This window comes from Tiliqua scincoides, chromosome 1, assembly GCF_035046505.1.
Source record: "Tiliqua scincoides isolate rTilSci1 chromosome 1, rTilSci1.hap2, whole genome shotgun sequence".
Lineage (NCBI taxonomy): Eukaryota > Metazoa > Chordata > Lepidosauria > Squamata > Scincidae > Tiliqua > Tiliqua scincoides.
Genome location: NC_089821.1, coordinates 199,630,331 through 199,655,769, shown reverse-complemented (window position 1 = coordinate 199,655,769; position 25,439 = coordinate 199,630,331). Strand labels below are relative to the sequence as shown.

The 25,439-nt window shown below is 41.8% G+C and overlaps 1 protein-coding gene across 1 annotated transcript in view; it reads right to left on the bottom strand.

The window, feature by feature from the left end:
- Positions 1 to 25,439, bottom strand: part of SLC35F1 (solute carrier family 35 member F1) — a 257,867-nt gene that overhangs the window by 18,657 nt on the left and 213,771 nt on the right. The window contains exons 4-7 of the mRNA XM_066613772.1: positions 21,843 to 22,002; positions 19,816 to 19,972; positions 12,811 to 12,863; positions 8,836 to 8,990 (exon numbers count right to left, since the gene is read on the bottom strand). Of these exons, the coding sequence (XP_066469869.1) occupies positions 8,836 to 8,990; positions 12,811 to 12,863; positions 19,816 to 19,972; positions 21,843 to 22,002 (525 nt within the window). The remainder of the gene's footprint in view (positions 1 to 8,835; positions 8,991 to 12,810; positions 12,864 to 19,815; positions 19,973 to 21,842; positions 22,003 to 25,439) is intronic.

The following is a 25,439-nucleotide window of genomic DNA, read 5'->3' as shown; positions in this document are numbered from 1 at the left end:
TGAATAATGAAATAAAAGACAGCAGTAATTAAATACGTACAGCATATGAGCTGAAAACTATGAGCTGTCCTTTGAGAACATAGATTTCTCTACAGTAGTTTCTCAGTACTATTGTGGATGCCTTTCTTGAAAAGTATTTTATGTGTCAGCTCCTTCCCTCCTCTGAGATTATGTTGGATTCTACATTGTCAAAATGTATACTACATTTTGGTATAGTTTTAGCTGCTGTCACTGTGTTGCAATGCAAAAGGAAAAGACAACAAGGGACTCAGTTGAAAAATCCATCTACTTCCCCCTGCTTGCAAGCTATTTTCTTCTAGACTTAATCTGATTCTTGGCTGATTGATTCTTTCCCCCATTCTGAATTGGTCTGAATTGATTAAAAGCATTCGTCTGCATCTGTATCGGCACAGATTAAGCATATACATGCTCTGTACAATGTCACAGACAGGCTGAGCAGTAAGTGAGTATGAGTCACAATTACCTGGACTACCAAAACACACCATGGAACTTTAGACTGACCCAAGATATCATCACACATGAACAAGCATAAGCCTGACTGACTCTTCCCCATGCACGATTTCACACGTCAGGACAAAAGGAAGGACAAGCAGTGCACAGGGTTGAATAAAGCACCTTATATCAGGATACCTGCAGAACTGGTAGATTCAGGCATCCAAAAGAACCAATCCATATCCTACAAAGTACAACAGCAGTAGCTAGCTCTTTTGGACACTATGCTTGCTAGTCAAGTTCCTAAGAAAGCATCAGGGAGGCAGGGTGGAGGGGAGGGTTACACAATGACAAACTATAATTTTCCATGATTATTTTAGGGAACCCAGCTGAGCCACAGCAGATGCTCATTTGCAATGTTTAGGAATTTGGGTTTGCTTGGGCTTTTACCCTGTGAGCTGTTCACAAATTCCTTTGGAGAATGTGACATCCTTTTGCGATCAATTAATTATGTTGTTCTGCAGCAGGGGTGCCCAAACCCCGACCCAGGGGCCATTTGCAGCCCTTGGAGACTCCCAATCTGGCTTGCAGAGAGCCCCCCAGCCTGCAATGAGCCTCTGGCCCTGAGGAGACTTGCTGGAGCCTGTGCTGGCACAATGCTACTGCTCTCAGTTTGAGGGTGACTGTTCGACCTCTCAAATGAGCTGCGGGCCTAGGGCTCCCTCCACGGCTTGCTGTTTCATGTATGTGATGCAGTAGTGGCAGCAAAGGAAAGGCCAGCCTTGCTTTGTGCAAGGCCTTTTATAGGCCTTGAGATATTGCAAGACCTTCATTCATTCATATAAGAGCTGTCTCTATTATATTCATTTATGTAAATTTATTCAAATTTGAAATGTAAATTAATTCCCTCCCCCCCCGTTCCCCAACACAGTATCAGGGAGATGATGTGGTCCTCCTGCCAAAAAGTTTGGACACCCCTGTTCTATAGTATTTTCTGACATTCGTATGAGAAAATCTGACATTTTGGCCTTTGTCAAGGATGACCACCTCCTGCCTTGAGGGTGGAATAATGAGGTGGAAAAGGCATTATGCCCTGGGGCTGTCACTGAAAACAGCAGTCCACGGTCTCCTCCTTGTTAACCCACGTGTCCTAAAAGCTTCTTTGCTCCACTCCATTGCACTGGCTATCACCTAAGGGTGAGAAAAAACCCACAATGTGAGGACCTTGTTTGGTGCACTTCATACCCCTAAAAATTATGGGGAAGAAGGAGGAGTAAGACATGAGCCTGCCACTTGCTACTACCCCTGTATACTTTTGTAAATTTCATTTCCCCTAAAAAGCATTTGAAACGTTTACAGTGCTATACTAAGGAGATTATATTTCATCTGCTTGTGCATTTCTGTTATTCTTCTAATAATTTTCTCTGCTTCCTCCAAACTAGATATCGTAGTTTTTTCCCAGCTCTCCGAATTCCATCCAAATTGTTCAAATTACTAAAATGCTATATCAAGAATAACTGATTTTTCTTTGCTAAATCCTAGATTAAACAGATTGAGTGATCTTGCCAGTACTGAATATAATTTCTTGTAGTTGGCTTGCTGGTTAATAATATAATGCAGTGTGACTGAACCTGCTGGTTCAGAATGTACGCAGTATGCACGACTTTAGTAGTGAAGAATGAGAGATAAACTGCTTATATAATCTAGTGGAAATGTAATTTTCTTAGAATAACTAAAATTCAGCATATGGCTTGCAAATGAAAAGCATAAGAACATAAGAAGTCCACATTAACACTGAGAAAAATGGCCACTAAACCTGCCTGATGTGGTTGGCAACCTTCAGTCTCAAAAGACTATGGTATAAGCCTACAGCATCTGGTATTCCCAGGCGGTCTTCCATCCAAGTACTAACCAGACCTGACCCTGCTTAGCTTCCAAGATCAGACAAGATCGAGCATGTGCAGGGTAACACCTGCCTGATGAAACTGTAAATTAACTGGCTAGCATGAAAAAAAAACTAGAAATGCAACAGAGGAACGAAAAGATAAAATATAATGCAGTAGAGGGAATAGAACTTCCTGAGGTCAATGAAAAACAATGACAATGTAGGTCCTTAATTCATGTCAGTATTGTGGACTTACTGGACCTCAGGGAATTCAGGGTATAACTGTGTAGATGCTATTTATTTTTAAAGGTGGGTCCAGTCTAGCTAGTTAACTTTTACACAGCCACACACACATTTTCTCTCTACAGGGTGTCTTAAAGGAACATACACACACTTTAATGAGCTCTTAATTCATACATACTTCATTTTAGCAAACTTGCAACATTTATATGTCTAAAGGAGGCAATTGAAGAGCTGTGCAGACCCATCCCAGCACACATATCGGGGGATGTCTGCAGTTCCCACAGTCAGTGATGTCAGAAGTGTACAGTTGCCAATGGGGGGCATTTCAAGCATTTGTTTATTTACTAATTAATTAACTGGATCAAACATCTGCTTCTGTGTACACCATATACAGTATATGTGTGAATTATAGCATTATAGTACATATGCAAATTTGACACTATAAAATGTGTGTACATTTTCTTGAGAAGCCCTATACATACATGTAAGCATACATACAATACAGCAGGATCCAGAATGTCTCAGTGTTTTGGTTGCATGTTTTTTGGTCCACCTCTTAGTCTGGGCTCTTAATGCTGACTCGTGAGGGGTCATGATTTGATATAATACGATGGGTCAAATTTCTAAATTGATGGTCCATTCACTGAGATGAAGAATTGGAAAGCAAGTTGCTCAATAGCAAAGAGAGAATATTGCAGTGTCATTCCATTTTAGTGAACTTCCATCAGAAAATGTAGGACAGTATAAAATATTACACTTAAACTATGTACAAGAATATATTCTGAAGCTTGTGCATGCTGTATGTACACACAATTTATGTCCCTGCCTAGCCCCAAATGGTTTGCAAGGCCTGCCATCTTCTTGAGTTAGAATTCCATCCCTATTGGGTCTCTTTGTATGTCAGTCCCTAGAATTTCCAGCCCACATTTTTTTTCTTGCTCCCTCCCCTGTTTATTCTCCTCATTGCAAGCTAAGGCAGATGCCCAAATCAAGAGACCCTGTCATTCTTTAAAAGGATCCTGTCTGAACTGAATGATTTCATTTATCATCCTGTGTAGTAATGACACCCAACAATTTGGGGAATAATGGGAACACCAGGGGATCAGTAAAGTAGGACATTACAGTATCTAGTCTGTCAGGAATAACAAGTAGATTTAAAGGTTAAAATGTGAAAGGACATGAAATAGAAAGAATGGAAACCAATATGTCCATGCAACTGACCTTTTCAGTTAGCTGTAGTGCTATTTCAGCAACACAGTCCTTCTCAAGCATACACATGCCTATGTCAGTGAAAATTCCCCTATATTTTGCCCCCATATTAAGAAGAAATTAATGGTTATACCCATATCCTTTTGCCTCGAGAAATGGAACTCTGAAGGACTCTGCCTTCTACCTATTTCGGTCCAGGAGGAAAAAACCTAACTAGTCTCAAGTTTTGCCCAAGGGATGATTAGAATTGCTGCTGGATCTTCTACTGGTAATTTAACATCTAAGTACAGCTGGTGAAGTGTGAACCCTGCAGCAATAAAGGTTTTTCCAATTCTAGTAGAAACCAACAGCAAAACTTTCTATTGTGCTTTTGCAATGGAAGAAAAGATTGATGCCTGCCTTTGCTGATTATGACTATGCTTCATGATCAATTATTATTGATCAAAATTCCAACTACACATCATTCATTGCACACAATCAGTTATGAGCATTTTATAAAATAAGGGGAATGCTTTCAAAGTCTATTTCAAAGTGCAGGCTGCAATCCATTATATATTAATAAAATATGAAATTAACTCCCCACATTATAAATACTCCATTAGAGCTGCCTGCAAGCATAATGCCATCATTTGGATTGCCAGAGTCCATCACCTTTGAGTCAATATAGCCTATGGCATTGACACGCACAGGGGACATCATACATATTGATGCATACTCAAGCTCCAGTCTAAATGTACATCAAAACCATGCAGTTTCCTCACAGAGAAAGGTGAGAGCCTAACAAAACACTTCAAATGTACAGTATTCTTCCCCTCCTCCATTTAGCTTCTAAGGTTCTAAAGCCCAGTAAAACTAGTTTCCTGTATTTCTTTTGATTTCCAGAGATTTACTGCTGTAAGTGCAATAAAGCTATTAGGTGATAAAAGTGACAGCACAGACTTGGGGGGGGGGATCACAAGTTACTTGAAAGCCTCATAAAATTATGTTCTACAAAGAGGTACAAAAATGTTCAGATGATTCTAATTTAGCATGAAGCCCGTTTACTTTTCACTGAAGAGAAGGAGTTTTGCTCATTGCTCAATCTGCTATAAAAACAAAAAGGATCACAGCACCTCAACTGGGTTGAGAATGGAACAGCTTTTTAGAAGGTGGAAAACACGCAGAACACATAGCCATTTGGGGAATAGTTTGTACAGGGAGGGCTGGCCCAAGACCTCCTGATGTCTCAGGTGGCATGCCAAAGGCCACCCCTTTATCCAATTGTCTGCCAGACCAGTTGGCCTTATTGGTGGGCATGCTCTGCATACAGGTAATTTGATACTAATGTTTCATGCTTTATGATTGGGAACCCTTTACAAACTCGCCTTCTTCATTGAAAAGCAATATTACAAAAAACAAATGCAAATTCTAACCCTTTTGTACTGAACTTAACAGCCATGAAAGCCTTAGTATGTTTATCTAACCCTTTTTCCTTAACCATTCTTATACCTGAATATCTAAACCACAATTACGGATTGCCCACAAAGCAGGATGTGAAACCTTAGTTTGAAGTGGGGTTGCAAAACATGGTCCATAATAACAAGTTTAAGCATGACATCTTCACAGGGCAAACCAAAGTTGAGGCAGTTTTCACACATTTCCAGCCTCTATGGTTGCACGGTAAATAAGCAGGATTCATTGCCGACTACGGCTGTGAACCAGGCATCTTTATGGTGGTGTCACGATGTTCAGTAATAATATAATATTGAATGTCCTCATTTGAATAAAAGCACTGACACACCCCATTGGTCTAGAACAGAATAGAACGCTGCCTCTCTCGCAGGTTCCAAAGTGTATCAAATGGAGGTCTCCAAGGTAAACATAGTATTGAGGTATGAAATGAAATGTCCCATTCTCAGGAACCTGAGAACCAGGCATTTTTTAAAAATTGTACTAAATACATGGTAGCCTCGGATTCCAAAGTTACAATTCTGCTCATATGGTGACTAGTAATTATCTGCAGATGAACAAGTATTAACACCCTAGGTTAAGCTTCAAAGCTCATACATGGGCTACACGTATGAAGGTCACTGGCCACAGCAGCAGGCCACAGTGCTGCCGCCGCTTTGTGATGGCTTGAAAATGGCTGCCAGCAACACGCTTTGTACGACATCAGCAACCAAATTACGATAGGGAGACAGAGTCTTGCTGCCATAAACAGGATGCCCTGTCTTAAAAAAATTTAAAAACTAATAGCTATTAACACTAATCAAGTAAGTTAAAAACAAAAACTGTAGACAGCAATTGTATTATTATTATTTACCAAGGCCACGGCCAGGAGGATAAGCTAGAAGTGTTCCTTTAGCAATGCTGCCGAACCAGTAGTTGAAAAGGAACTGAGAGTCTGGGCATTTTCAGGCCCTCAAAGCACACATGAACTGGAGGTTGTCCATGACTTTGTGTACCTTGGCTCAACGATCTCCGACACTCTTTCTCTCGATACCAAGCTAAACAAGCGCATCGGTAAAGCAGCTACCACGTTTTCCAGACTCACAAAGAGAGTCTGGTCCAACAAGAAGCTGACGGAACATACCAAGATCCAGGTCTACAGAGCTTGAGTCCTGAGTACACTTCTGTACTGCAGCGAGTCATGGGCTCTTCGCTCACAACAGGAGAGGAAACTGAACGCTTTCCACATGCATTGCCTCAGATGCATCCTCAGCATCACCTGGCAGGACAAAGTTCCAAACAACACAGTCCTGGAACGAGCTGGAATCCCTAGCATGTATGCACTGCTGAAACAGAGACGCCTGCGTTGGCTCGGTCATGTTGTGAGAATGGATGATGGGCGGATCCCAAAGGATCTCCTCTATGGAGAACTCGTGCAAGGAAAGCGCCCTACAGGTAGACCACAGCTGCGATACAAGGACATCTGCAAGAGGGATCTGAAGGCCTTAGGAGTGGACCTCAACAGGTGGGAAACCCCGGCCTCTGAGCGGCCTGCTTGGAGGCAGGCTGTGCAGCATGGCCTTTCCCAGTTTGAAGAGACACTTTGCCAACAGTCTGAGGCAAAGAGGCAAAGAAGGAAGGCCCATAGCCAGGGAGACAGATCAGGGACAGACTGCACTTGCTCCCAGTGTGGAAGGGATTGTCACTCCCGAATTGGCCTTTTCAGCCACACTAGACGCTGTTCCAGAACCACCTTTCAGAGCATGATACCATAGTCTTTCAAGACTGAAGGTTGCCAACAACAGGAAGCTTCAGAAGTTGGCACTGTGCATGTACAGAATTCTGAAGCATGTGACCGCAGAGAGACTACAATGAAAGTTTTTGTAGGGAAATAAGGCTTTCATATTACAACTATCCATAACAGTATAGTGGATATGCAATGCTAGTGTAAGAGAGTCATTTTGAATTTTTTTTTTCTGTCTTCATGAGAACTTACACAACATTTTATTGATGTATGTTGCTTTAATTTTCTAATCGGAAATGGGCATATTAAAGTTTAAAATAAATGAATAAGCAGAGAGTCTCACTGGAAGACATGAAAGGAAGAACTGCATACATTTATACATTTTATTAGTGCTACATTAAACTACTCACTGTTTTTTTACAACCTTTTTCAGTGTTGATAAAAATAAAAGATATCAAGCAGCTATATACATTTTCTTATGATGTTTGCTTGTTCCATTTGCATTGCCCTCTTGCTCTCACTCTTAACGGACTTGCCATCAATGATACCATTATGAACCCAAATCTGATGACATTGCACTGTGACTTCATTCTGTTCGTGATGTGATATCTGTTTGGCTTAGATTACCCATGGTTCAAGGGGGAAAGAAGCTATAGCTAGAGTGCAGTAAATTGGCAGCAACTAGAGGAACAATAGCACAGAACAAGACCTTGAAAGTGCATACATATGTACTCAGGTCCCTTAGGGACATACAGGCATACGCTGCTTAACAACCTTCCGTTTAATGATGGACTGCATATATGACAATGGTCAAAGTACAACAAAAAGGCTCTTAATGAGGCAACCAGGTCTCTCATAGCCTGCAGCAGAGTGTCTGTTTACACAACAAAGGCACTAGATTGGGCCAAATGTTTGCTTAACAACCTAATCACATAACAACAGGGATCAGAGAACATATCCCCATCATTAAGTGGCTCACACCTGTAGTTCAACCACACCAAAATCCCTTTTATTTGACTTAGGGCGCAATCCTAACTGGCACTTATGCTGCTATAGGAGCCCCAAAGGCGTCGCAAACGTGCCGTAAAGCACATTTGCGCCGCCTTAGGCAGGAGCCGCCTTGGCACATTCAAATGCGCCGCTGTGCAAACAGAGGCAGAAGTCTCCGCCGCGGCTCCCACACCGCTGCTTGTGTCGGTGCGAGTGCGCCGACACAAGCGGCAAAGGTATGTGTGGGGAGCGTGGGGTGGGGCCAGGAGGGGGAAGGGCAGGGTGGGGGAAGGGCGGGCCCATGACGGGCATGCTGGGAGCTGGGGGCGGGGCCGGGACCCAGCTGTTATGCTGAGTTATGCACCCTGCAGAGGTGGCGCAGGTCCGAGGAGACCCATTGGGACGCGCAGCCCTTACCCATGGGTAAGGGGAAGAGCTTCCCCTTGCCCGTGCCTGAGCCGCTGCAGCCAACAAATCTGTGTTGGATGCAGCACAAGCCTCCTGGCTTGCCTGCTCCAGCACAGGCTAGGATTGCGCCCTTAAACATTGAAACGAAATAATATTTGGTGCAGCCTAATTTTTATTTTGGTTCCTCAAATGTGCCCACTTGGCATCAGCAAGAGTTTATCCCCCCCATTCCCCTCCTGTACAGTTAGTGAGAAAAAGCAGTGTACACCTTGATGTGGAACACAACAGTTCACCTGTGGTGCATGTGACAGACCAATGCTCCAGTTAGCTACGAAGCACAAAAATGCTGGAATGAAACGATGCAAGTTCTAGGCAGTTCTATTGTCTTTACTTTCCCAGTATTGATTTCTCTGCATTAACACTCTGTTGCACAGAGGGTAGTCAATTATTCAAATGCACAATCTACTCTATTTACCTTGTAGTCAAAGAGAAACAATCCACAGAAAAGGCTGTACAGGTCTGCTGTCAGCAGGGAGAGGTTGACTGCTGTTGCACTGGTTTTCTTTATGACCACAGGCATGAAGCTATAAAGGCCAAACATGCAGGCACTAAAGCCCACATACAGCAGCCCTGGGAGAAGAAAGAACCAGGAACAGGATTAAGTATCTTCCATCATCTGTCCAAAAGACACATCTTCTGCTAAGAGACAACAGGACAAAACCTGAATTATTCCAAAGAGAATTAATAACTTCTCCAAGACTTAGGAGAAAAAGAGTACTAAATGTAGGGTGAGGGTGGGGGGGATTGCCAGTTTAAACACATTACCAACTTGTGTAGCAACAAAGTGAATGTGAATTTATTTCTTCAGTAAGTAGAGGAGAAGCTGTGCCCATGTCAGACACACTGATCCACTGCTATTTGAATGTAAAGGCAGCAAGACTTACCAAATTGTCATTCCCTGTTACTGAAGATCTGCCTTCCCTAATATGTGACTGTCCAGACCCTGAGAATATCAGAGGAATGTCCTGCCATTCAAAGGCTCACCTGGAAGGGCTGAGACAGAGGGCCGTTACTATTGCAAGGCCCACTATGAGGAATTCCCTGATCTGAGAAAAGAATTAGCCTACTACCTCTTGGGCCCAATCCTATCCAATTTTCCAGCACTGATGCAGCCACAGTGCAGCTTTGAGGTAAGGGAACAAACATTTCTTTACCTTCAAGAGGCCTCCATGATTTCCCTCTCTCACTGAAGATGCATTGCACGTCCCTTTGACATACCTGCATCAGTCCTGGAAAGTTGGATAGGACTGGGCCCTTAAAGACTTTTCTTTTGAACCTTTCTTTTTGAATCCTTGGTTTAATTGTGCTCTGATATTCCTTTGGTTTAGTAGTTTTATGGAGTCTGCTATTGTAATGTTTTTGTTGTGTAATTTTTGATTTTTATTGTGGTTTTATTGTAATTGCTTTGGGTGCCTGCCTTTAGCAGGAGGAAAAGATGGTATAAACAAAATATCTCAAGGACAGGGTTCAACCATTGAGGGGGGATATTTTTTCCAGCCTGAACAACAAGCCATAGTGGCCCAGGCTGCAAGTTATTACCATGGGGGAAAAAATGCAGCTAAATTCCCAATAATGCGTGAGGATGTTTATGCAAACCAAGTTCCCTGAAATGGTTTTCTTGCTTCTAATATCTAGAGGCAATGAAACAGGGCTGTCGTCTGGTTCCCATTTAAGTTCATGGATGTTACATTTAATAAGAATTCACATCTGAGCATAGCATAGTGTTGAAAGCCTGTTCAAATTCCACCACAGCATAACAGCATTCACAGGTGACAGAATTAAGCTTCCACTGGTGAAAAATATAGGCTATATTCATAAAGGATCTTCATACTGAGCAAGGTGTTTATGCACCTCTGATAAGACAGGTGGTTTTTAAAGAGTAATGTGTAGTTGGTAGATGAGTTTCATTTTGTTGTTAACAAAGCCAGCTGAAAGCTAAAGGGAAAGGTATTTACAAGCCTGACCTTTTCTTTTCTAGTCATTATGGAAAACTGTATGCTTTTGTTAAGAGGGTGATCCAAACCAAAAGATACATGCGAGAACTACTGGGGTCGGTGAGAGGCTGTTGGAGATGCAGGTTCTGTCTGAGAAACCTGGTAGCTGCTGCTACCAGTTTATTCCACTAAATTTGGAAATTTACACCACAACAGATCATTTTTAAATCTCCCTAAGAGGAAAATGAGCTCCAGAAGGCTCTTAAAATTCTCAGCTGCTTGAAGAAAGAGAGAAGCCATGTTTTACATCAAGATTTCCTGTTTTGTCTGGGAATCATATTGTAAAACTGCTAAGATGTCTGGCAGAGCTTCATGACAAATGCGCACTGCTCTATTAAGGTTTGCCGACAATTAGAGGAAATGAAGAGTGAAAGCCTATGGGAAGCAAACGTCTTCCACACAACCTATTATGAATCCACTGCTCAGGGATTCCCGGTGCTACTAGCTGACTTGAAGTGGCTTTTAACCTGCTGCTTTTGATGTTCATTGTTAATGTAGGTTAACAGGGAGTTGTTGGCGCAGTGTCAACACATTAACTTGCCCTCATTATCAGAGTCATTTGTGCTCAACTTGCCATTTCACAGTATTTGGCATTCATATCTTGTTCTTAGATTATCCCATCATTAAATATCAAATGCCATCTTTACGGCAGACATTGCACCTAAAATTTGATTCTTCTAGAGAAAATAATTTGCTTAGCAGAGCAATGCTCCATAAAACAGATCCCCCTGCTGAAATAGGTATATTCAGTTTAGTGCAAAATGAAACTCAGTACGTGGTTCACTGTGCATGACACCTTCAATAGCAAGGAAGGGAAGACATGCATTGCTCATTTACTACCTTGTCTTCTTGGATGCCATTAGCTATTTGCATACATATGTGTTTTAGTAAAATTTGGGGGAAACGGTGACACCTAAGGCTAGTATTCCTTTCTTTGGCACTGGCTGGGAACATCCGACTTAATGAAAGGTGGTTGTTTTCAAAACAGTTGGAATCTCAACTATATTAACTCTAAGGGCCAAGCGTCCTAAACACATAAACGTGGTTTGATGTGTTTGTTGTTATTTATAAACAGTGACCAGCAGGGGAGTGCAAAAGAATTGCTGTTGAGGGCTTCAGGACTGCCTCCCCCGACACAATTTTTTAAAAAAAGAAATGCATCAGGTCAATTATACATTTACATGCAACTTTGCTTTTCCTGCTTTATGGCACTTCATTGCTAGGCACTCTTTCTATGACATTCTTAGTACTGTAGGTATCTAAATTAATGATGCATTATCTACAAGGAAATGATTTGTAAAAGGAATAGGGAACTGGAGGCTTAACCATCTAGCTCTCATCATGGGCCCTAAACCAAGGACATCTTCTGCCTGTTATACAATTTAGGGCACAATCCTAACCAGGTCTACTCAGAAGTAAGTCCTATTTTATTCAGTGGGACTTACTCTCAGCAAAGTGTGGTTAGGATTGCAGCCATAGTCATTTTTGCCCCAAGATGCAGACAAAAAGTTCTTTAACTTCCTTCTCCCTGGTGTGAACAGCAACAGGAGCTTAGGAAGATACCTCCATTTGTTATGTATCTCACAGCCCAATCTTATGCAGGATTGGGCTGTACTACAGATGGTTCTGCAAAAGCAGAAATCACTTCTGCTGTCACAAAATGGCTACCTATGGAGTATGGACCTGTCTGCAGCCACTGGAGCAGGTAAGGCTGTGGGGTGTGTGTGCAGGGAGGGGGAAGGATCAAGGAGGCTGCAGGAGGGGATGGATCCAATGATGATGGTGTGCACTAGATCCTATCCTTTTTGTAGTCTCCCTGTCCCTTCTCAATGTTGGATCTGCACCAGCTAATGAGCTGGTGCATGTCCAAGGAGACCCACTGTGGAGCAGGAGGCTTACAGAGGAGTAAGGGGATTTAAATTTCGTTTCCCCTCCGAAGCCTTCTGTTCCAGCCCCCCTCCACATGATACAGCATGCTCCTTTTTGGTGCTGCTGCACCAGCGGGGCGGGGGGTAGAGGATAGGATTGGGCTCTCAGTTTCATTCAGTTGACCCCTAGGACTTTGCAGTCAAGGTGCATAAGGAGAGAATGCTGCTGGAGTTTCTAGACAGTGGAAGATGGAGACAGTTAACTAGCCGTTTGAGAACTTCTCAGGTCAACAAAGAGAGTGTTAGTAGGCAGAGCCAATTTTCAGTGGTATTCCTTTTAAAAATTAACTGGCGACATGAATGAAGAAAACATTACGAGGTACACTGTTTCCAAAATGAGACAGAGTTGTGCAAGAATATCACAGATTTCAATCATCCTTTATAATGATGGCAGCTCTCATCCCAAACATTATTCCATCTTTGGCTTCTTTCAATAGTAACATTTCATTTGCTGAATTGTACACGTACCTATTTGCCAATCCCAGGGAACCTTTAACAACTCCTTGTGTTCCATTATGGCACTGGAAAAGAATTACAGATAAAGTTTGAGGATGGAAATTCAAATATTTCCAGTTAGCTTCTTAAGATAAAATTAACAGGTTTGCAATTAAAGGCTTGGGAAGACTCTTGCACAGCCTGAATGCAGTAAGTTCCGGTAAATCAATTCTGTCTTTATCACAGTGTTTGAAAGGTAATTGGTAGAGTAATAAGACAAAAAACACACAATCTGAACAGGTTCCAAGAAAACCGAATTCATTCAATATGATATATTTGCACATGGGTTAATATTTCTGAGAGATCCTGAACTGAAATATTCAAGATGTATTAAGTGAATTGTGTTGCCTTCTAAGCTTCTCTGGAGCAAAGTAAAATCCAAATAAATCACAGCAAAGTATCACAGAGAAACAAACTGGGAAAATATTTATTAGAAATTATGGAAGTGACGTAACATAATGCTTAATCAAAAATGGTCCATTCAGGTCCATATTTCTCAACGTGTATCACATTCTGATCAGTCCATTAAAGCTAATGTAAGCAAACCCTGTAATGGTTCTTCAGAAACATATCCCACTGATTTCTAGGGAAGTTACTCAAGAGGAAAGCTCAGTGAACCTGGTGGGAATTTCTTCCAATTATACAAGAAAAGGACTGCACTGACAGCCCAATCCTATGCATGTCTACTCAAAAGTAAGTCCCATTTTAGTCAATGGGGCTTACTCCCAGATAAGTGTGGATAAGATTGCAACCTGAGTTTCTAAAGGTGTTGATGTCTGGAAGATCACGTGTTTCTCTTTATTGCGACTGTACAAATCACATACAATAGATATTTCTTTGAAAGCAGCTTTGTTTGAAAACTGGAAGCCTCCTCTTTTTGGGACTAACATTAAATGGAAACAAAATGATGTACAAGGTCCTGCATATGTGGCGCAATCTGTGGTGTACATGAGGGAGCAGTATGTTCATTCACATCCTGCTTCCCTTCTCAGCACGCTGGCATGTGTCCACCTAATCCCAGTGACAGGAAGGTGGTTCACATGACCAGTCTTTTAATGCACAAATATCAGATTTAGAGGTTCTCAAACTTTTTAGAGGCCCTGGAGGCTGCTGCTCGATTTATAAATGACAAGGGGTGTGGCTATAATGGTGATTGGGCAGCAGTGCTCCCCCTCCCAGTAGCAGCTTGTTTGACCTTTGAAGCACATTGCCTAATCTGCCCTGTCAGTTTTGTGGACACCAAAAATTGAATCACTGGTGGGTCCCAGACCCACAGTTTGAGAACCACTGCTTTAATTACTGCAAATAAAGTAATATGTTATTTGTGCATTAAGGAGTAGTTCAGAAGAACTTTCCCCATGTGATTATGCAAAAGCATGCCAGTACAGAGATCCAAATGTTCATGCACATGCCCTTCCTCATGAGATTAACAGTGCTGAGCTAGTGCTGTTGCCCAGAAAGGCCCACTGATGGGAATTCTACCTCACAGGACACAGTGTAGTCTCATAAGTAGTCACTTGGGGCAAGTAAAAATATTCTTCCAGCAGGGAACTGTACAAGAAGTGGTTATTTTACACTGTTGATGTGCCACAAACACAAATGACTATCAGAAGTATGCAAGAGTAGCCAGATTAGTATAGATTTTGCAGGGCTCATTTAGAGCTAGGGAAGTGATTATCCTGGTGCTCTTCTAGTTTGGGGCTGTGAGCTCTGAAATCCCCCATCCAAGTCTCACCTCAGCCACAAACTCAGTGGTCTTTGGTAAGCCAATATTCTCTCAGCATTAGCTTTTAATCTGCAATATGGAATTACAGCATCAACTTTACTTTGTAATGCGGCTGTGCAGTTTACTGAGATAATGTATGTGGAAGCTGCTGCCTGACACGTATATGCACACATGTACATGGTGCTGGATGCGTGCCAGGAGAACATGACCCAGGTTAGCCTAATGTTGCTTTGCTTGGACTAAAGGCAAGAGAGTATCAGGTTCCATAGACCTTTGGCCAAAAAGACTAAGGGCACAATCCTAACCAGGTCTACTCAGAAGTAAGTCCCATTTTGTTCAATGGGGTTTACTCTCAGGAAAGTGTGGTTAAAATTGCAGCCTAACTTTGGTTGAGCATACTCCCCCCCCTCCCTTTGTTGGCTTCTTTGCAAGAAGACTTACTTTGGAAAATTTCACAACCAATCACACTTTGCTTGATCATCCTGTTCAGTCCTACAAACAACGCCACATTTTGGGAGCTGACTGGTTCAGAGAACACAACCATTAGTGGTCACAAAAGATATACCTTTAGCTTCTTGCACCAGCTTCACTAGAAATTCAGTCAAGAACCTTATCTAATCAGGACACAGGTCTTCTCAGCAACTGAGAAGTTCCCAACCACACCTTTCTAGGATGCTACAGTCTAGGAAATAACCATCTCCACCAGAGATGGTCCTTGATGACCCATCAAGAATCTTCTCAGAACAAAAGAATAGTTCAGGATGAACTCATCCCACAATAGACTCTATGTTGGTCTACAGCAACATCCCCCATAAAAGGTCTAGTTGTATATCAAGCACATACATCTACCTTCTCCTAAAGCCTGAGAGTTATCCATTGGTGGGGGATCAATCACCTTTACTCCCTTCAAGAATAAAGAAATAAAGCTCAAGAATCTCTGTGCTAGTCAACACATAGGAGAGATATGAGAATGGTTGTCACTATTTCCAGTCTCCTTTGTCTTCTTCCCCATGTCTTGGGTCATGACTGGGTTATCTAGGGAAAACTTCCTCTCATATGAAATAACCTGTCATCTGGGGGTCCTCCTACATGAGCTGCCATTGGCTGAGGCTGGGCTGGTAACAATGAGGGATAGGATTTTCTCTGTAGCAGTGCCACAGTTAACTCCCTGTCTGGGGTTAAGAAAATCACACTTCCTATTAGCTTTCCAGCAGGATTAATAACTTGTTTGGTTTTGTACTGCTTTCCTGTCTCAGTTATCTTTACTTATTGATATTCTGCAGCTGTATATTTTATTGTAGTAGTTATTGTTGCTTATTATGTACTTGATCTTATTGTATTTTAATGATAGTTGCTAAGCCACCATGTGTGCCTTGAAAACAACAGGAAAGGAGAGAGAGAAATATTTTACAAAAAACGAATAACAGAAATTAATAGTTTTTCCCCATTCTCTCCCAGCTGTCTTCTACCCCTTCCCCCGATACCACATAAACATTGGTTCCCTGTCCCCTGGCCCTTCTGGGTAATTGCCCTTATTTTCCTAGATGTTAGCATCTCCCTGTAAGCACCCTGTTCGCTCTCCCCACCTCATCCGTTTTGCATGTTTATGAATCCATCTTCCTTTCCAGGATTTCCCCCTGCTCTTTTATTGACTAGCAACCATGACCATTTAGGGCTCTGCTATGCCTCTGTGTATTGCACCGCATATTTTCTGACTTCCTTTACCTCTTATTTATATTTCTTTCTCCAATAAACTGCACTGAGTGGAACCCTTATTTTTGTGTCTCTCATTCTTATTCAGAGCCCATCTATCAAGGTGTTTCACAAGACATTGCACCTAGGCCTCTGCACACATGTTCAGACATGTTACACACGTCTGAAAGTAATCCTGATAACTGAGCACATTTGATCACTTTTTAAAAATACTAAAAATCCTTAAAAATGCTTAAATCCTTTAAAAATCCTTAAAAAAATAAGGATTGTTATGTAAGTCTATCATAATGTATTGTTTCCTAATATTTCTTGCAGTCCTACCCTACCTAAATCCTGTGTGGCAATGCTGCAATGCCAGCGTGGCTTCTGCTGAATCCTGCAGTAGATTTTCTGCTGGCGCAAGTTCGTATTGCTAAGTGAAGGTGAATCAGGACCAGGAAGAGGGTCTGGATTCAGCATGCACTGCCACCAATCCCACCCCTTCCTGGACTTAATCCACCCCATCCCTGCCCTGTCCCTGACCCGTTCCACCTATCCCCTCCTCTGTTCCGCCCTCCCTCACCCCATTCAACTCTTCTCCTTACAACCCTCTGCACGGGCCTACTTGCCCTGGCGGGTGCCTGTGCCCTGCCAGTACATGGGAGGCCACTGTGGCCTCCTCGCCATGTGCATCTGCAGAGGCTGATTTGCATCAGCCATAAAACAATGTCCACCAGCACAATGCTGGTTGTGCTGGGGGGGGGGGATTTGGCCATTAATATCCTTTCCCCTACTTAAGGATCCTAGAACAAAATGCCATATTACCAACTTTGTGTTGTGTGAAAATTTTGCTCAGCAGCACAAATCCATTTCCTATAGATACTGGGAGAAAAAAGGCATACAGATGTATGCCTCATTCATATTTATGTGCACAAGGATAATCTCAGCATTTTGTATAAAGCATTAGATTAACATTACATCAGTAACAAATGCATTATCATTTCCTTCCTCTTCTCAGGATGAAGCCACCAAAAGAGAAGATTAGGCAAAAGGCAATGAAATCCTCTGCGTTTACCAATAAAAAGTTCAATTCTCTCACATTAGGGCTTGCACAAAATAGTTATTTTCCAATCTGTTATTAACCGTGTAGAATTGTCTCGAGACAGTGCCCAGACTTGATTCAATTTGATTCTAATCCTTCCTGGAAGTGAAGAAAATCAGAACAACTAATTTAGCTATACTATTCAGTGATGAATTGTACATTGCAATTATAAACTCCCTTATCAGTCAGACTTTCCAAGCTGTGATTGCAAGTTCATGCACAAAAACTCTGCTGCTGAACACAGAGGATAGTTGTGCTAGGACAAAACCGATAACTGCTTGCATAAATTGGTTGCAGGGGTACAGTAGGTGTGGTGGCAACATTTTCTTTTCTCTCCTTCCACTGTAAATCTAGGAGGAGCAGCTCAGGGACTGGGAGATATTAGGGCCCTTCAAAACAGCTGGCTAAACCCAATAACAGTCTTTTCCTCTGTAACAATTGTAATTAGAGTTATACTGCAACCCTATCCACACTTATCTGGGAGTAAGCCCTAGTGAACTCAATGGGACTAACTTCTGAGTAAACACGCATAGGATTGCTCTGCCAGACTACAGAACCCTAGTCAAACATTTACTGCGGCAGCCTCTTTTGCCACATGCATATCTGAAGCAGCTTAGAATCTTGGGAGAGAAGAGGACTTGTCTGCCCCTTTTTGTATATTACGTTCTAAGACTCAGGTTCTACTTTGTTTTTTACAACAACGTATTTCTTTAGGTTGACAGGAGAGCACAGCATGATACTGCCCTTGAAGCCTTACATGCACAGCACTGTTGCCTTGTGGGCCAACACAAATCTGCAGAGCTCTGATTTAGAACATGACTAAAACCCATTAAACAGAAATATTAACACTGACCAAGAAAAGGGAGGGGGAGGGAGAGGTCACAGAGTCACACTGTGCACAAAAGCTGTTCAGTTTTAGAAAATAAGGAGCGTACTGCAGTGTGAATGTAAGAAACAAGCTTGTATCCCAGGACATTTTTAAAAGGCACCCCTAATACAGAGAAACAGCTTTGAAAGTCAACGTATGGCTTTTGGCTATATGCATATTATTTGGCTAGTCTTTGTTTCCAAGGAAAAAGCAAGAGATTACATGCAAAGACCTACATATTTTCCTATTGTGGAAGAAGCAGTTTGGGCCATAATTCCAAAACCAAAATAAAATCAGCTGGTTGGGAAAGAGTAAGCACACCCTTTCACTACCTGTCAAAGACATGCAAGAATAAATGAATAAATAAAATAGGGAGAATGTTGCACAATCACACATGAAACGTCTAGTTTGATCCTCAATGTTTAATATATAATAAAGTGCCATTTTAAATAATTCCTTGGCAGCTACAAGGTTTAGAAACTCCTTTTCCATCATCAGGCATTTTATCAGAACCGTAGTTCTCACACATTTAGCACCGGGACCCACATTTTAGAATGACAATCTGTCAGGACCCACTGGAAGTTATGTCATGGCCGGAAGTGACATAATCAAGCAGGAAAATTTTTAACAACCCTAGGCTGCAATCCTTTCCACACTTACCCAGGAGTAAGTCACATTTACTATCAGTTAAAAGAATATACATAGTAGCTTGTTAAAAGTACAGGTCTGTAACATTTCCCCAAATACAGTCACATACATAGGAGCATCAAGTCTAATAGATTCAAAATAAAATGTTGAAATGAATGGGGACCCACCTGAGATTGGCTTGCAACCCACATAGTGGGTCCCGATCCACAGTTTGAGAAACACTGATCTAGAATATACAGTTTTATGAAGGTGGTGGCAGATGAAAGGAATATTTTACTTGGCAGTAAGGGACAGGCAGCCCAGTCCTAACCTTCACTGGAACAGGCAAGCCGACTGGTCTGCGTCATATCCAGAGCAGGGTTAGAGGTGGCTGGAGTGCAACTTGGAACTTGGAGCGCAATTTGGGATATTTTTCTCCTTACACCATGCATGTGCCTGCCACCCCTATTGGGATACTCAGATCTGCGTCAGCTAAATCGCTGATCTGAGCAGCCTGGTGTAATGCTGGGCTAGCTGAGAAGGTGGTTAGGATCTGGCCTAAGGTGCCAAGGCTGGTCCCACCACCCTCCCAGGCCCGGTCCACCCACTCACCCACCACTCTGCCTCCCACCATCGTCTCTGACCCCCCCCCCCGGCCTCCTTAGGCCAGTTCTTACTTATCCCCTTCACTGCTGGATTTGGCCGGGAGGTCAGCACACATCCTTGCCTATCTAATTCCTGAGTCATCAGAACATGCTTTACGACACTTGTAGGCTGGTGCAGACAACTTGTGCCAGCCTAACCTGTAGTTAGGGTTGCACTCTGGGCCACATAGGCTTTTGGTGTGGCCATCCAGCAATTTGCAAGAAAACATATGTGATCGGGACATTTGCCATGAAACGGTGACAGGAGGTGGTCTGGAGACTTGCTGGTTTAGTTTCAATAACTTTTTTCTTTACTCACAGCTGAATTCCGCTGAAGAAGGAACCAAAGAGTCCAATCATGCCTAGGAACTCCACCCGACTCAGGTTCCGTACGATGTACTCTTCACAAACATTGGAGATGCCATAGAGAGTGGCTCCACCTAGTACTAGAAGATCCCCTATAAGTTTATTTTCTCCTAGGGACAACAAGGTTTTGGAAAAAAAGCACATCGTTACTTGCTTAGAACAATCAAAAACTTTGTTTCACTAATTCACCAACTCTCATTAGTCACTTTCATCACAAAAAAATCTGAGTGCCCAGCTCTGAAGACAAGTTCACACATGTTGCTCATGTACCAACATCTGTAGGACAGATATTTCAAATGAAATACAAAATCGCAAAGGATCACTACATAAAGCAACACGTTTGTGACAGAGACCATTCACATAATTAGGTGAAACATATCAAGTGACATACACGTGTGTTTCAGACAAGCAGCTCATCACACGGTCAAACCATTCTGGAACACTTCAAATTGAAGGTGGAAGATCACATGATTGAATAAATATAAACCACCCTGTATAAACAAAATGAGGAGCAAGGGAAAAGCTTACTAAGCCTTGCTTTCTCTTTGATATCCAACTTTTCAATGCATAGGGTTACCCCCCCCCCCCCATTGGAGAGCATTCAATTTGGTGTAGACTTTAGTGATAGAATCCTCCAGGAACCATGTGATCATGTAATGAGCTATTCGTCCAGAAAGCCTCTTGGTTCTTAGTCTACATCAGGGATGTCAAACCCGTTTCATACAGAGGCCCAAAGTTAGCATTATTAAGTGACATCATTAAGCAGAAAGTGACATCATTAAGCAGATGGCCAGAAATGAGCACTTTGTTCTCACACAGAAACTCACTAGCTGCAAATGATAGAAGAGAAAATGTGCAAATCTAATTCATATTTTCAAAATACGAGAGAGTCCAATTATCAAGCTGGGAGAGTCCAATCATGCTATTATTATGCAAGGGGTCAGATAAATTACTTCAGGGGGTCGCATTTGGCCCACAGGGCTTATGTTTGACACCCCTGCTCTACATGTTTCTAGAGCAATGCTACCATAACACAATGCAAGAAACTTGTTTCTTTCTAGGCATCACACTGAGCACATGGGAGCACAGAAAAAGGATAGTGTGCTATATTTTTGAGCAGATCTTTTTTGAAAAGTGTAGGTCAGCAATCAAAAATGTAAGCCACGCCCCCCCCCAATCTGCAACCTGAAATGTGTAGCCCCTAATTCAGCTGATTTGTGCGCCCAGGACAAGCTTCACTCAACTAATTAATTAATTATGTTATATTATTATTAATTAATATTTATTAATAATTATTAATAATAATTATTAATTAATACTAATTATTATTATTATATTATGGTTGTTCTTAAAAAGCACTTTGGAGGGAATATTTGGGTGGATAATTTTTAATTCAAAATAACAAGGTTACATAACATTCCTTTTCTTTTTTCAGTACTCTAAATACATAAATATTACCAGCACATACACAATCTGTTAAAAGAAAAAAAGCAAACTATTAATAACAGGAAACAAATAGTTCTCAATTGTTTGTCAAATGACTTGGACCCTATTTACTAAATACTGCATACAGCAAAATCCTATGCATGTCTACCCAGAAGTTAGTCACACTGAATCCAGGTATTCATGCTTAGGATTGCAAGTTTATTGCCTGCACAGGCCACAGGAAAGCCGTTACATTCAGTGCACACAGAACATAAAGTTTAAATGCTCATTATCACATGCGCAGACTAGTGTGTATAGTAGCTACAAACTGGCAGACACCTTACACATGCTAAAGCTATGGACAGAGAAAGCTTCAAGTTGAACTACATAAAATATGCATTCCCATAATAATTCTAGAAACATGACAGAATGTCTAGAGCATGATTGAAATGTTTTTCTGTCACATTTTGGGGAAATTTTGGAATATTCTGAACAATGGAGAACATCAGACACATCATTTGCCCCCAGGATTTGAAAATGTGTGCAAATACTCACCTGTCCCTTGCTGTCTTCCAACAAGGACATCTGCTCCTGCCATGCAGCCCATGCCCAGAATGCAGACCACAATGCCGATAAAATGCACTGCTTTGTACCGTACCAGTAGGAAGAACCAAGATAATAATATCACAACTGGAATCACAAAACAGTCTAGGAGCTGTAAGAAAATAAGAAGAGGTGCCCAGGTCAAAGGAAGCATATACCATCAGCTCCCGTGGAGACCAGTATTGGACTGTTGATGCCATCCCTCCCTGACCTGCCCGGAGTCAGCTTGAGATCTGCGTGCCCTGAGGGAGGATAGAAGAAAAAGTGCCCATCCCAGGTCATTTGGAACCTATAATATCAGCTCCCATGGAGTCCAGCACTGGCTTGAGAGTTTCGTTTTGTGGGTCTTGCATTGTATTACACGAACATTTTGTAAGCCATCTTGGGCACTTGCTTTGGCAAGAGAAAGGACAAATAAATTCAATCAGTCAATCAATGGATTGTCACCAAGTGACATTAAGTAAGCCACTGTTGCTTTGCCTTTGCCCTCTTCTTCTTAAGACAAACATGTGGGCAATAATTTTACAGCAACTTTAAGGGGTTGAGAATTAATACGTTTGAGAATTGCTACACAAATATTAAGTATCATTATTTTATTTCTATCTTAACCCAGTACAACAGAAAATACAGCATAATTTTTCCTAAGAAAAAATTCAGATTAAAAATTGCAGCAAAATCTGGAACTCATCTTACTTTTATGGGAAAGAGGAAAGAACTTGTGATAGGGCTGAGCCTACAGCCTACTCCTCCACTGGACCTCTAAGCCATCAGACAGTCTGATACAGTGTCAATTTCTGACAGAATAAAATCATGTGGAAGGAACCACCACAAAGTGAATGAAAGCTGAATTTTGATTCAGAAAACTGGCATATGCTGTGCCAAGGAACCAAGGGCTCCAGCAGTCCCCAGAAACACAGGAGAGAGGAAGAGGAGAATTATTAATGGAAGAGCTGTGAGCAGAAAGCAGTCTCTGCATTTAAAATAGGAGCCTATATACAAAAAGGGATTTCTAGGCCTCTCTGAGGCAAAATGGCCTCAAGTATCCCTTGCAGTGCAGCTCTTGAGCTTTGAGAGAAAGCATGCAGAAGCCCCTGATGAAAGCGGGGCAGAAGTTCCATGCTACCTTACATTTGTACGCTATATCTTTTTAAAATTGCTTTAAAAGTAATAAAATAGAGAACATATTTATACTTAAAAAAGAGAACATATTTAATAGAGAACAATTTAAAAACTGACATTTTCTTGAATTGCCTATTATGAGGGAAATTAAGTGTTCAGTTGGAAAGTATTATTTCCTCTTTCAAAGAAATTCCCAACTTCACATCCCATGCCTCAAAATATACAGTATAAATGAGCGAAAAGTATTACCACTGAATGAACTAGATCATATGCGAAGTGAAGTGAAATGAATAAAAAAACATTATCATCATGCGCGAAGTGAAAAGACAGAAAAAGATACTGGTTTCATATACACGCTTGACAAAATATAAAACTTTTGTAAAGCTAGGTGAAAAACTGTATACACACAGTTTGTGTATCTTTTTCTAAACCAAATCCTTTTTTCTTCTTTACATTTTAAGGATTACATTTAGTTTTTACTTACCGAATTGATAATTTGCACTACTGTGGTCAACAGAAAGGTCACTATGTCCATTCAAAACAAACTGAATGGACAACGTGGCAACATGCAGAGGTGACCAACCATATTTTTGGCAAAAGAGTCACAAACTAAGTTGAAAGTATTACACAACGCAATAGCAGAGTACGCTACAGTACATATGGAGCCCACCACGTCATGTGAGTTTTTTTTTCTACTTAACTGCCTCAGACTACAAGCCTATGCAAACTTACCTGGGACTAAATCCCATTTAACTTTATTGAATTTACTTCGGAGTAGATACACTTAGGATTGTACTGTCAGTCAAATGGTTGGCAACCTTCAGTCTCGAAAGACTATGATATAAGCCTACAGCACCCGGTATTCCCAGGCGGTCTCCCATCCAAGTACTAACCAGACCTGACCCTGCTTAGCTTCCGAGACCAGACAAGATCGGGCATGTGCAGGGAACAGATAAAATAGTATGAGAAGCAGGCCAGCCGGACAATGCCATAACTTGCAGATTGGCCTGTTCTTGTCCAGGAGTGACACAACCACCTATTGCCTGTACCAGTTGCTGCTGCAGGTTGGCCACCATGTGATATAATGATGTTGCTGAGCACTAACAGGACAGGATCATACTTCATTATTTATATAGCACAGCCAACGTGCATAATGCTTTACATAATGCAAGATGCACCTCCTCCAGGGGCTTACAATCTGTCATTTGACACGATGTGGGGAGGGGGCAGGGAAAGAGAAGGATGTGGAGGCAAGGGTAAATGGGGAAGAATAATTTCAGTTACACATGCTTAGGTTTACAATAGGGCATAGGGACTAGGGCTGGACCAACGGCATCAGAGGGAATGTGGATTTTGAGGTATTCTGAGAGGCATTTCCAAGCATCATAAAAGCAATGATAAAATCATTTAATGGGGGACTTTCAGATGATTGAGAATGACTGAACATAAGAACAGCCCCACTGGATCAGGCCACAGGCCCATCTAGTCCAGCTTCCTGTATCTCACAGCGGCCCACCAAATGCTCCAGGGAGCGCACCAGATAACAAGAGACCTCATCCTGGTGCCCTCCCTTGCATCTGGCATTCTGACATAGCCCATTTCTAAAATCAGGAGTTTGCACATACACATCATGGCTTGTAACCCGTAGTGGATTTTTCCTCCAGAAACTTGTCCAATCCTCTTTTAAAGGCAGCTAGGCCAGATGCCGAGTTGACTGCATTGAATGAGAGGGGGTCATAGGTAGGGATGGACTGGGGTATGAGAGAAAGATAATGGGGTGGGTGGGAGGCTCTCCATGAAGAATTTTGAAGGCTATGCTGGATCCAGGAGCAGACAGAAAATCAGTAAGGAAATTTAAGGAGATATGTCAATGCAATGACAGAGGTGAATAATTTCAGCGTGTGTAAGACAGAGAAATAAAAGGACCAAGATGCAAGCAACAGAAGACTAGAGAAAAAGGCTTCATTAGTCAAGACAACAGCAATGAGAGTCAAGATCTTCCAAAACTCTTGTCATGCTGAGATCGAAGTTCTCATTTTTAGAGTGATGCAATAGTGGAAATGTATTTATGGATTTCCCACAGAAATCTAAAGTAATGCTCAGTGCCTACCTTATCTAAATAGCATGTGATGAGGCATCACTGGCATGAAAAGTAACTATGTCAGTTGTCCCACCTGTGAGATCACTTCCTGGCATGATAATCAATTATTGCACAGTTGCCCTTATTCCATTTAGGTAGTATATGAATGCAAGACCAAAGTAGTACTTGAAACTGGATTGAGTTACTATTTCACTATCCTTCCCCCTCTCCAAAGCAGGTGTGAAAATATGCCTGGCTAGATGTTCCTCTAAAGCAGCAGGTCCAAATCCCAGCTCAGAGGCTGGATCCAGCACCTGCAAAAACCCGTCCCTGCTGTGAGCAGCACTTAC